At 58.7% G+C, this 12632-nt stretch overlaps 1 protein-coding gene across 2 annotated transcripts; it reads left to right on the plus strand.

Moving 5' to 3' along the window:
- The first annotated feature begins 1033 nt into the window (after positions 1-1033).
- On the plus strand, positions 1034-9775 carry SSTR3 (somatostatin receptor 3). Of its 2 annotated transcripts, XM_075550967.1 has the most exons (4): positions 1034-1902; positions 2065-2202; positions 5168-5209; positions 6488-9775. In XM_075550967.1, the coding sequence occupies exon 4, from the start codon at positions 6524-6526 to the stop codon at positions 7799-7801; it is 1278 nt and encodes a 425-aa protein (XP_075407082.1). In that variant the 5' UTR covers positions 1034-1902; positions 2065-2202; positions 5168-5209; positions 6488-6523; the 3' UTR covers positions 7802-9775. The 2 variants fall into 2 exon arrangements, with proteins under 2 accessions (XP_075407082.1, XP_075407083.1); XM_075550968.1 differs by lacking the exon at positions 5168-5209.
- The last annotated feature ends 2857 nt before the right edge of the window (positions 9776-12632 follow it).

Consider the following 12632-nt stretch of genomic DNA (forward strand, 5'->3'; position numbering starts at 1 on the left):
GCTAGAAATGGTTTCAACCAGCTAACAGTCACCATGTGTGTTAGTCTAGAGAAACAAATTCATAGACACTCATGTGTATGAGAAAGAACTTTACCAGAGCAATTGCATATTGAGAAAACATCCCAGCCCAGCCCAGATCAAGTCCATAAGTCCAATATTAACCCATATGTCTGATACCAGTCTATAAGTGTCTCTTCAGACTCATGAAACACCTGCAGTGATGCTGCGTGCAGGAAGATCACAGGCCAGTGGGTGCAGTCTTGTGGATCCAGTGGCAGTGGAAAGCATCTTAGCACTGGCAGGGGTCTCCACATGGCTCCTCCAGCTCCAGGGTTCTAGTGTAGCTCCATGTGACTTATCAACAGGAATGTCTCATAGGGAGTGAGTGTGTGTCCCGCCTCCAGCGAGCTGTTTATCTCCTTATTGTCTCCAAATGAGGTCATCAAGCTGCGACCTGACTGATAGGCTAGACTCCACCCCTCCACAAGTTGACATCAGATTACGTAAGTACCACACCATGGATGTGCCGGTGGGAAGTCCTAACTTGGAACCCTAATGAAAGCAACTGGAATCCCCCTAAAAGGATTCTATTCTTCCTATGAGTCGCTCTGTGTTACAAAGATTGCCCTCAGCTATCAGGATTACGATTTGAATCTTGTCTGTAAGAATAATTGTGGAAATCGTACTTTTTTCTTCCATCGAAACCTCGAATTGTCCTCGAGGGCTGCAAAGCCTCCGCATGTTCCCTTTGCCCTGTCCCCCCACCCTCCCTCTGCCCAGAGACACCCACAGCCAGCTCACACCAGGCCTGAGCTCTTGGTCCTCAGTCTGCACCCCGCTTCTTGTGGCCACAGAGGCTGGACCGCCTGGCCTTCAGGACTGCAGACTCCCAGCCCAATACTCACCCCTGCTCTATCCATCTCAGCCCTCCTCCTGAAACCCTCCCACACCGACACCCAGCCTTGCCTGGGGACACAGCTGTCGCCCCAGAGGACATGTGCCGCAATGGCCTGGGGGACCTGGCCACTGACTATCAGTCCCACCTCCTCTGAGCCCCACTCGGCTGGCTCTCCAACTCCGGCTGGAGCCAAGGCCAGCGTTGGTGGCCAGAATCTCCCCGGTAACAGGGTTGGCCCCCTCCCCCTCCTCTTCCGGCCTCCTCCCCTAACCTGCTTCTCTCCTCCTTCACCCCTGGCCTCAGCCCCTCCTCCCAGCCCCTCCCGCACCCCTCTCCTCTCCCTCCTGCACTGGAGTCCCATGTCACCCACCATCTGTGGCACAATCCTTCTCGGTCGCTCTCTCTGCCACCCCCTCGTTCTGTTCGCCTTCCTCCTGCCTCTCTCCAGCCTGCCTCCCTGGGCTCTTTCTCCTCCTTTCTCCCCCTTTCCTCTCCCTGTCACGCAGGCCTCATCACTCCTCCTCATTCTGCCTTTCCACCCACTCACTGTCTTCTCTCTCTCTCTCTCTCTCTCTCTCTCTCCTCTCCACCTCCAGCCGACCCCCCTTCTTCTCTTTTTCCATTGGCTCCCAGACTCCCCTGTCCCCTTCTCCCCTTCACCTTGGGAAGCTCTCCCCCTCCGCCCCCTCCCCTGCCTGCAGACCCCACCTGTGCCCCAGCCCCTCAGGACTCGTCCAGGAGATGGGGGGTGACGCACCCAGCACCAGTGGGAAGTCAGGACGGCAGGCCAGATGGGAGAGGCTCTGTGGGCAGACGTGGCCGCTCCGGGCCGAGGACTGGGCACAAGCAGTCTAGAAGTACTTGTCGAGTGGGGATCCTGGCCCAGGGGTGCTGTGGGAGCACCTGGGGCCTGGCTGGGAGGCGGGGCAGGCGGGGGGTGGGGAGAGCGAGCAGGATGACCCTGAGCGTGGCAGCAAGGAGGGGAGCCCTCAGCCCTTGGGAAGGTAAGGAGACTAGGGCCTGGCTGGGCCCCAGAGAATTGGCAGCTGGGGCTGGGGGTTGGGAGAAAGTGGGGGCATGGAGGAAGGAGAGGGGCCTTCCTGTGACCTCTCAGTGGGTGCCTGGGGTGGAAGCATTCATCTCAGAATCTCGTGCTAACACCCCAGACTCTAGGACTCTCAGAAGAGCCAACCGTCAACAGCGTGCTGCTGAGCCAACGGGCTCACGTGCCGGCATCCCCCAGTGCCCCCTCCATACCGGGCACGGCTCCGAGCACTCCACTCCCTCCGACAGCAACCTGCGAGGTGGGTACGGCATGTCTTCCTTGTGATGTCAGGAAACCGAGGCTCAGAGAGGGGAAGCCACCTGCCCAAGGTCACACAGCAAGTGGGCAGCCACTCCGAGGCAGAGCCCAAGCCCCTCCCCCCGGAGTTGGGAGTTAGGTTCTGAGGTGGAAGTGCACTGGCCTGCATAATGGGACCTCTTTGCAGGGGATGGCTCGGGGTTCCAGGACCCAGGGCCACCAGCATGAGGACGTTAGAGACACCAGCCTGGGGAGGAGGAGGGACCCATGGCTCAGGAGGCCAATGGGGGTGTAAATTCTGGTTTGCCACCACTAGCTGGGCCTCCTTTCACCGGACACTTAACCACTCTGAGCCCCAACTTCCTCCTCCCTAAAGCTGCTCCCCTCAGTGTGTGTGCGAACTTCGAGGTGCATTTCTGGCCTCTGCTCACTTGCGGAACCACTCAATGATTTTCTGTCAGTGGTGATGTTCTGGGCGCTATGCTGGGTGCCGAGGGCTAACGAAAGAAGCCATCCAGGGGTCCTCTCCCCACAAACCAGCAAGCTAAGGGGAGAAGGGCGTCCTCGGCTGCTGTGTGGCTTGGGGCTTCTGTTCTCCCTCTCTGGGCCTTGTCTCCTCCCCGAGCTGTCCCTGGAGGCGGTGTCCACCCCCAGCTTTCAGGCAAGCTTGTGCCAAAGATAAACCAGACGCGGGGGAGCATCCCTCCTCCCCGAGGCTGAACTAGATCATGCACAGGATTCTAGCGCCTTAAAGAAGAGGCGGCACCGAAATTGTAGGTCTGGCTTCTGCGCATGGAAAGCTGTAATTTCTTGGCTTCTGGCACCCAGTGTGCGCAACTTTAACAGGGAAGATGGGCCCGGGGAGGAGGTGGAGGCAGAGGCCCGCACAGGGGCAGGGGCTTCCCAGGCTGCCGTGTCCTTGCTGGACAGGAGGCCGGTAGGTGTGGGCGCTCATGCGGCTGCGCATGCGGGAGATGGAGTACCCCGAGGCCCCCCTGGGGGTCTCTGTCCCTGAAGCTTGGGAATTAGGTCTGCTGGCTGACTGCTGCTCCCTGGGGAGTCTGAGCTCGCCTCCAGCCTCCAGCGCTGGGCTTCCATGGGCCAGCCCTAGGCATTGCTAGAAAAAGGTCCTGGGAGAGGTGGGTAGGTGAAGCAGGGCCCTCCAGGCTGCAAAGACCAGGGTTTAGGGACCCTAAGAAATCTGATGCAGACATCTGGGGACTCAAACTCTCCCTGTCACATAGTCAAACAAACAAACAAGCTATGGTGGAGGGGATTACAGGTTGGGTTGCTAACCACAAAGTCAGCGCTTTGAAACTACCAGCCGACAGGGTTTTTCTACTCCTGTAAAGAGTTACAGGCTCCGAAGCCCACGGGGGTGGCCCTTCCCTGTCCTGCAGGGTCACTGTGAGTCAGAGTCGACTCCATGACACGGAGAGAGAAAGAAATAGCCAGGACTCTAAGATGCCGCTGCTCAGCTCTGAAAACCCAAGCTTCTATTCTAGGTCTCTAGGGGAAACGGTCAACACCCCACTATCACCGAAAGGTTGGTGATTCAAGTCCTCCCAGAGGCTCCTTGTTGTAAGGGCCTGGCGATCTGCTTCCAGAAATCCAGCTTCTGAAACACCAGGGTAACACAGTTCTACCTAGACACACATGGGCGCGACGAGTCAGTCACCTCAGCGGTCACTGGTTTCTAAGTCTAGGGGTTTGGGTCCACTATTTGGATAGTCCCAGAGCCCCTGAGAGTTGGATTCCATTGAGCTGTCTTGGCCAACTGTGACATGTGGGTCAGTAGCTTCCCCTGCCCAGTGTAGTCTGCTGGCCAGGGAAGCGGGGGTGGCTGCATGTGTGTGGGTGATGGGAGGACAGGGGATGGCCCTCAGGGCCCTCCCAGCTCTGCCCCTTCCTAGCTTCGTGCCCAGAGCACAAGGTCCCACCTGCTGAAGGGCCTCTCTCATAGCACACGCTCCCAGCTGTGCTTGGTCCCCAGCATTGTTGGGGTGCAGCGCAGCGGGGCCCTCTGACCAAATTTTAAAGCAGGCGCTGGCGAGTCAGGCCGGGACTGTGCCCTCTCAAGTTCTCACTGGTGGCTGTTTCAGAAGGGGGTTTCCAGGTCTTTCTGTCAAGGCACCTCTAGGTGGATCTGAACCATCAACCCTGCAGGTAGCAAGCAGCCAGGGCTTAACTATTCAGACCACACAGGGTCTCTGTTCCCTAGATGCCTAGAGCCCCCACCCCGTGCCCATTCCTAGGGCTGCTATAGCACACATACCACAAGGGGGTGGTTTTGACAGACAGAAGGCTGTTCTCTCGCTGGTCAGGAGGCTAGACGTCTGAATTCAGGGCACTGGCTCTAGGTAAAGGCTTTCTCTCTGTGGCGGCTCCTTTCGACATCTCAAATGGCTGGGCCTTCCCTGGAGAGCCCCATGTGTCCTGATGTCCATCCTTACCCACTGCCTCCTCTCCCAGCCCCAGAGCAGGAGCAGGGGCAGGGTGCTGAGTTCTGGCAGCTGCAGGGAGTCACCGGGCCACGGTAGCTCTTTACCGCCCGCCCCCCACCACACACCCTGACACCTACACTCACAGGCCCATGGAGCCAGGCATGCTAAGCCAGAGCAGTTCTGTGCTCTGGGCCCAGCGGGGGGCTTCCAGGCTTGGTGTGGGGTCAGTGGGACAAATGGGGGAGGGGCTTCTCCCCTGAGAGAGTTTCTTGCTTGGGGTTTTCTGTGCAGTAGGGTGACCCAGTGCTGAGTGACCCATGGGGAGTGGGGTTAATGAGAAGAAGGGGTGAGGGAGAAGGGTAAGGTCCCACGGAGGCTCCAGCATTCCGTCTTGACCTCGGATCCGCTCTTCTGAGATCAGGAAGCCCTGTGGAGGGAGGTGGGCAAACCCTGGTGCCCATTCTCAGTAGGGCCTGGAATTCCACTATTAGTAATTCATTCCTTTGGCTTGGTCCCCGCTAGGTTCCTTTTGGCATGGAGCGTGTGCAGAAAACTCTTAAGTGGGTAAGAATGGCTAGCGGGGGTGGGTGTGGGTGGGGAGTATTTAAAGATGAATAAGAGAGCGTCTCTCACTGAAGGAGCCAGGAAGAGTCCCAGCTCCTTATCATACATGGGGTAGGGTTGGTGGTAGGATGATAGGAAGGCAAGTAAATTAGGGTGCTGGGTCCCTCTGTGTCCCTAAGGTAAACTCCTATTCATGCCTCAAGAGTCCGGGAAGCCCTCCTTCCCAGCCACTGGGGAGGTAGCTCTGCTTGTGCACATAGCACCGCCTGTCACATCTATTGCTAGCCTCTCCATCACAAGCTGCCTGATTCCAAATGCCCAGCCAACTTAGCACTGGCTGAGTCTTGCTCCCCATGGAAGGGGGACAGTGGCTTGAATTGTGGCGAGGGGCTCCTAAGTGCTCTGGCAAACCTGAGTCTATGGTTCTTAGCTCTGTTGAGAATCTGAGCAATCTGATGAAAGGGCTAGCCCCCTGCCCAGGGAAGGCAGACACACTTTACCCATCACCAGCGGTGCCGGGCTCCCGGGACCTCTGAGGTTCATCTAAAGCCCTGAATTTCAAGGTCAAGAACCTGCCGTGTGAAGCAAGATGGGGGAGCAGCTCATGGTGACCCCATCGCACAGGGGTCAAATACCCCGGTGGGTTTTCCAGGCTGGACACTGTTACGGGAGCAGACCGCCTCATCTTTCTCCCATGGAGTGGCTGATGGGCTCAAATGCTGGCCTTGTCGCTAGCAGCCAACATGTAACCCCCATGGCAAGGAGTGGCCTCCAAATGTCGGAGCCCTTAGTGGGCGTTGCAGTCTATGCCATGCCCCCCCCCCCCAGCTGGCGGGGACACTGAGTGCAGCAAGGTGGAGCACGGTCTCCGAAAACAATACGCTTTCAATGAGGGATGATGCAAAATGCATTGCTGACCATGCGGCTGTCAGTGCCCAAAGGGTCTGAAAGCCACTGCAATGGAGGGCAGGGTCAAGTTGTCACTGCTCCTGGGGGACAGGACAGCCCGCCCCCTTATTTAATGTGTGGAGCACTTAGCCTGTGGCCAGACATGGGGACTTTGAAGGCAGGCCCGTCCCCAGCTCCCTCCCACCCCTACCCCCGGCCTGCCAGCGTGATAGAGGGTGGGTCACCAAATCCTTCTTCTCTACAAAGTGGGTTGAGCAGAGTGGATGAGGTGATATGCAGCCTGGGGTGCCATGTTCAGGGTCCTGGGGATGGGGTAGCAGGGAGTCACCAGACTCTACCATGACCTGTGTCTCCCCCGCCTTCTTTCAGGTCAGTAGCTGACTGCTGCCTGCCTTTCCCTGGGCCATGGACACCTCTGGCTATGCTCTGTTGGTGCCCCCGACTTCAGAGCCTGGGAACACCTCCTCGGTCTGGCCCCTGGATGCCACCCCGGGGAACAGGTCAGGGGCCCCAAGCCCCGCCGGACTGGCCATCAGAGGCATTCTGATCCCCCTGGTCTACTTGGTGGTGTGTGTGGTGGGCCTGCTGGGTAACTCGTTGGTCATCTGCGTGGTTCTACGGCACACGACCAGCCCGTCTGTCACCAACATCTACATCCTCAACTTGGCGCTGGCGGATGAGCTCTTCATGCTCGGACTGCCCTTTCTGGCCGCCCAGAACGCGCTCTCCTACTGGCCCTTCGGCTCCCTCATGTGCCGCCTGGTCATGGCTGTGGACGGCATCAACCAGTTCACCAGCATCTTCTGCCTCACCGTCATGAGCGTGGACCGCTACCTGGCCGTGGTGCACCCCACGCGCTCTGCCCGCTGGCGCACGGCGCCCGTGGCCCGCACGGTGAGCGCAGCCGTCTGGGCCACCTCGGCCGTGGTGGTGCTCCCCGTGGTGGTCTTCTCGGGGGTCCCCCGCGGCATGAGCACCTGCCACATGCAGTGGCCCGAGCCGGCGGCCGCCTGGCGGGCCGGCTTTATCATCTACACCACCGCCCTGGGCTTCTTCGGGCCGCTCTTGGTCATCTGCCTCTGCTACCTGCTCATCGTCGTCAAGGTGCGCTCGGCTGGCCGCCGCGTGCGCGCGCCCTCCAGCCAGCGGCGGCGGCGCTCGGAGCGCAGGGTCACGCGCATGGTGGTGGCCGTGGTGGCCCTCTTCGTCCTGTGCTGGATGCCCTTCTACGTCCTCAACATCGTCAACGTGGTGTGCCCGCTGCCCGAGGAGCCTGCCTTCTTCGGCCTCTACTTCCTGGTGGTGGCTCTGCCCTACGCCAACAGCTGTGCCAACCCCATCCTCTACGGCTTCCTCTCCTACCGCTTCAAGCAGGGCTTCCGCCGCGTCCTGCTGCGGCCTTCGCGCCGCGTGCGCAGCCAAGAGCCCGCCGCCGGGCCGCCAGAGAAGACCGAGGAGGAGGAGGACGAGGACGAGGAGGATGAGGATGGCGAGGGGGGTGCCGAGGAGCAGCGGCGGGAGGGCAAGGAGCTGAACGGCCCGGTCAGCCAGATCACGCAGGCGGGCCCCAGTGGCCAGGAGCGGCCAGCCAGCAGCAGGGCGGCCCGCAAAGAACAGCAGTTCCTGCCCCAAGAGCCCTCTGCCCCGGACAAGCCCAGCGCGCTGCACATTAGCTATCTGTAGAGCTCGGGGCTGGCCGTGTGACCTTGGATGGCTGCCTGCCCTGGCTGCGCCTGGTTTTCTCCTTGGTGACTCAGGGCTGGGGTGATCAGGCCTGTGGTTCTGGGCTGACCTCTCTGAGGGGGGGCTGGGCTGGTGCACCCTGACCCTCTCCAACTCTTTGAGACTTGGGGTGCTGGGGAAGTAACTCTGGGAGGGACCGCTGCACAAGGCTGGGGTTTCCTGGGATGTGAGAGTTGCTGGGGTTGGACTGGGGCTGCAGATGGAAGGACGTCTTACATGGGAGCCCACCCAGATAAGCTCAGCTCCTAGGGGCTGGCAGTCTTGGTGCCAGCTTGTGCCTCACCTGCCGGCCAGGCATATATCTTCCAGGACCCCTGATCCCGTGATCCGTGTGGGGCCTGTGCTCCTGGTCACAGTGACCAGAGGGCTGTTTTCCAGGAAGTCACTACTTCCTGTGAGTGGGCCCTTCTGAGGCCCTGCCCTTAATCTTGCACTTGTCTTTTTGTATTCCTTATCTTATAGGAGGTCCTCGAATCATGAGCTTAGGCCCCACGAAGCCTAGCTTGCCCCCCTCTTGCTGGGAAGAGCTACCCTCTCTCCAAAGCAGCTCACTCTGAGCCCTGACATTAGGGCCTGGGAACCCCCAGGTCTCTGAGGAGATAGTAGCGCCCGCCCTCCTCCAGGGCAGTTGACTGCTCCTCCTCCCAGAAGCCAATGCAGGTCCCAACCTATGCAGGCTGGAAGGTCAAACAGCTCTGTGAGGGAGAGGGAGAGGGAGAAGAAGAGGGTGAGGGAGACTAAGGGACAGAGGATGAGAGGAAGAGGATGAAGAAGGAAGACTAGAAAAACAGGTTTGGTCCATGACCTTGGTGCTGACCTTGGCCCCTGGGCTGGGCCCAGTTGCTGTATCTGTGAAGAGGGGATGATGATGCCTGATCTGGCCAGGCCAAGAGCAGGTCTCTGAAGCATACAGGTAGGCCTTGTCAGGGCTGGAACTGGGCTACTACTAACTGTAAGATCAGTAGTTCAAATCCACCAGCTGCTCCGTGGGAGAAAGAGGAAGCTCTCTGTTTAAGATTTAGAGTCTCAGAAGCCCGAGGACGCAGTTCTAACTCTGTCCCATAGGATTTGGTGGCAGTGGGTCTTGGTGGCCCAGAAAGAGGCCCTGGGGTGCTGAGAAGTGGTGCCCAAGGTTGGGAGGGGACCCTGAGTTTCCTGTGGGTGGGGGCTGGGGTATGAATCTTCCATCCTCTAGGGCCCCAAGGGCTCCAGGAGGCCAGGGAAGATGGGCGAGGCTGCTGCCTGGACCAAATTGCCTCCCTGACCAGCGAAGACCCCTTAGTGCCAAGAGGAGGCTGGGGCCTCTGGTTCAACTATCCCCCTGCCCCCACAGAGGGCAGCGGGTCCTCAGGGAAAGCGGGGGCACCAGAGCTGAGACCTGGACCCCAACCTGCCTCAGGATACTTGGAGAGCGTGACCTCTCCGGGCATCCATGCCCCACTGTAGGCTAGAGGTGGTAGCCCCCAGCTGGCCCACCCATCAGGATCTGGAGAGGAAAATGGGCTGAGTCCACTGCCAAGCTCACTGCAATGAAGCAGGGGTGGGCAGGCCACATGGCGAAGTGGTGGTACCCCAGATTTGACCTACACCCCACTCTTGTTCTCTGCCTCTGGGTCTGTGGGTGGGCGGGGTGCCGAGGGACAGGTGGTGGGTGGAGTCCAGACCCACGGTGGATAAGGAGTTTCCAGAAACCAGATCTTTCTTAGATAGTGAAGGTCCACCTAGCATGTAAGGGCTTGGTCTGAGCCTCTGAGGAGGAGTTGGGGGCCGAGGAGGATACATAGGACATTCTGACATTCCCTGGCCACCCTCCACCCCTCCCCAGCCTTCCCCACATTTGGGTCAAGGTGACTGGGGCAGGTGGTTGGGAACATCCCTGGCTGCTTCTGCCCCAGCTCTTGTCAATAAATATGATGGCCCATGACAGTGCGGTGTGGCTGGGCCCTTTGTCTGCAGGCAGGCGTGGCACATGTGTGCACCTGACACGCACCTTTCTCAGGGGACTCCCATCTCTCAGCGCTGGGCACACTGAGGGTGGCTGAATCTGGGTCCTCCAGGGCACACGAGGACCCCTGATAGGTGGTGACCCTATGGGACTGGAAAATAGCAAAGTTTAAGGAAGCAGATAGCAAAGTTTAAGGAAGGAAGTTGGTGGAGCCTGACTGGGTCATGTGATTGCCCCTTGGGCCAATCACCAAAGGGTTAGGGTGCTGTGATTAGTCATGGGTGGCCTACTCTTGTAGGCAAGACAAGGGGAGGCAGACCAGGCAGCAACCACACGGTCACTAGGTGTGGCTGCCTTTGCTGTGTGTGAAGGTTTTCACAAGCAGGGTGCATGGTGCTTAGTAGGTGCTCAGGACAGCAGAGCAGGACCCGTGAGTGAATGTACATTTGGGGTGTTGACACTAGACAGCCTGCCATGATGGTGGATACCCATGGCATGGGGCAGAGAGACCAAGGGGGTGCTGGCTGCTGGCTGCTGCCCAGAGCAGCCATGAGGTTCTTCTGAATCTCCCAGCATCCATGCTTCCTCCCTGCCCACGTGCGTTCCCATGTGTGGGGTCCCACCAGCCTTGTCTCTCCCGGGGCAGGGACGACACCTAACCCATTGTGTCCCCAGGGGTGGCCCGTGTCCTGGCCCCTGCGTGTGAGCACTTTTTAACCAATGGAAGGGGGGGTGGTGGAGACATTTCACAACTCCAGTGGCCTCTGTTCCCACAGTCACTCAGGTCCCCCTGTTTATGCCAGGACCTGGACAAAGCTGTTCAACTGGACCGTGCTGGGAGTCACTGGGTTGGGTCTGACTCGGGACGACCCCATGTACAACAGAAAGAACCCCAGCCCCATCCCGCACCAGCCTCACGATGGCTGAGTTTGAGCAGTCACTGTGCCAGACCACATAGTCAAAGGTCATTTTCTTTTTCGCTCCCTCTCTACTTTACCAAGCACGATGTCCTTCTGCAGGGACTGGTTTCTCCTGACAGCATGTCCAAAGTACATGTGACAGGGGCTCACCCTCCTCACCTCTTTCAGGGCAGACTTTCCAAACCAAGCCAAGCCAAGCCACGCCACGCCACGCCACGCCACGCCACGCCACGCCAAACCAAACCAAACCAAACCAAACCTGGCCTCAATTCTGACTCTTACAGGAGCTTCTGTAGTTGGTGGAAGGACTTCTGTTCTACAGACTGGAAAACGCGGCATGGGGAGGTCTAGTGACATGTAGGTGACAGAGCCCGGGTTGAACTGAGCCAGTCTGGGGCCCAGGTCAGTGCCATGACCTGCTGTGCCTCCCTGGTCAAGACGGGCCCGAGTCAACGAACGAGGGAGGGGCTGGCACGGGGCTCCAAGCTGGCACCTGCGGGTTAGGAGGCCTGCAGGCAGTATGAGCCACAGCCGGGAGGGGGGAGGGACAACCCCCCCCCCCAATGGCAGACTCCTCCTCTCCAGCCATCCCTGCTGCGAAGACCCAAGGCCTTACCTTGAACTTGTCTCCCCACAGCGGTTGCCAGGCAACTGCCCAGGGCTGCTCAGCCTAGACTTCATGCATCAGTAGAGAGCAGCTTGCTAGGAGGCAGAGGGCTCTAGGCCCCTCCCCAGCTGCAAGGGAGGCCATTGTCCCATAAGGATGTGGCAGCGTGGGTTCCACAGGACGCCAGACACGTTGGAAAAACATTGATGAATGTATGAACCCAAAGTTGTGATGGGAGAGTGCCCCCTGCTGTGGGGCTGTGGTGGAGGGCACCCCCCCTGCAGTTGGACTGGCCTCTGATTGGGTCCCCATCCCTGGAGATACTCAATGAGCATGCAATTGGGTAGGGGGTCAGGGGACACCTCCCATAGAAGCAGGAGATGGGTGGGCGGGTAGGGTTAACTAGTTAATTCCCAGGCCATTGGGCAGCTGACAACTGCCAGAAAGAGCCCTGGTGACCCTGGTGGAGAAACACTTGGCTGCTAACCTGAAGGTTGGCAGTTCAAATCCACCAACCATGCAGAAAAGGAAACCATAGCAGTCTGCTTCTGTAAAGATGGCAGGCTTAGAAGCCCCCATGGGGAGTTCTGCTTGGCCCTACAGGATGGCTACGAGTCAGAATGGACTCCATGTGATGGGCTTGGGGTTCATTTGTACAGTTAGGGTATAGGTTAGGCTGCTGTAACAAGAAACCCCTCCTCCCCCGCCCCACACACACAGGGGCTCCAAGTAGGCACAGCGAACAATCAGTGATGAGTCTGAACCAGCTCTATGGCAGTGGGTCTTTTTATCTCTCTCTGGACCGACTGCAAATAGCAGAGGACAGAGGAATACAAGGCGTGTCCTCCAGAAAGGAAGGAACTGGCAGCGAAGACCAAGGTCAGGGTTGTACTTAACCGTGAAGTCTGGAGAGCCTGGGTTTAAGTCCCAGCTCCTGTGCTGGGTGTGATGTTGGGCCCGCAGGGGAACCCTTTTGTTCCTGCCTAAGAAGACGATGACAACAGAAGCCTGAACGCGGTATTTTCCTGGGTCCCCGATGCATGTCAGGTGCTGTGTATGTACATGCTAAATACACATGAGGGGCTTCCATAGAAGCACAAACACGCCCCCTAAAAAAAGAGAGCTTGCCCACAGGGGAAGATGATACCTGCCCATTTTACACAGAGGACAGCGAGCCCGGAGGGTCATGTGGTTTTGCCCAGGGCCACAGTTCCTGAGCAGAAGAGAGCCTGGGGTCCCCAGTCTTCTAGGCAGCGCCACAGCTTTGAAAACCAGCCCACATGTAAAGTGCTTGGGGAA

This window comes from Tenrec ecaudatus, chromosome 6, assembly GCF_050624435.1.
Source record: "Tenrec ecaudatus isolate mTenEca1 chromosome 6, mTenEca1.hap1, whole genome shotgun sequence".
In the NCBI taxonomy this organism is placed as follows: Eukaryota; Metazoa; Chordata; class Mammalia; order Afrosoricida; family Tenrecidae; genus Tenrec; species Tenrec ecaudatus.

Coding starts and splice junctions, on each gene's coding strand:
- SSTR3 (XM_075550967.1), top strand. CDS start 6,524: ATGGACACCTCTGGCTATGCTCTGTTGGTGCCCCCGACTTCAGAGCCT.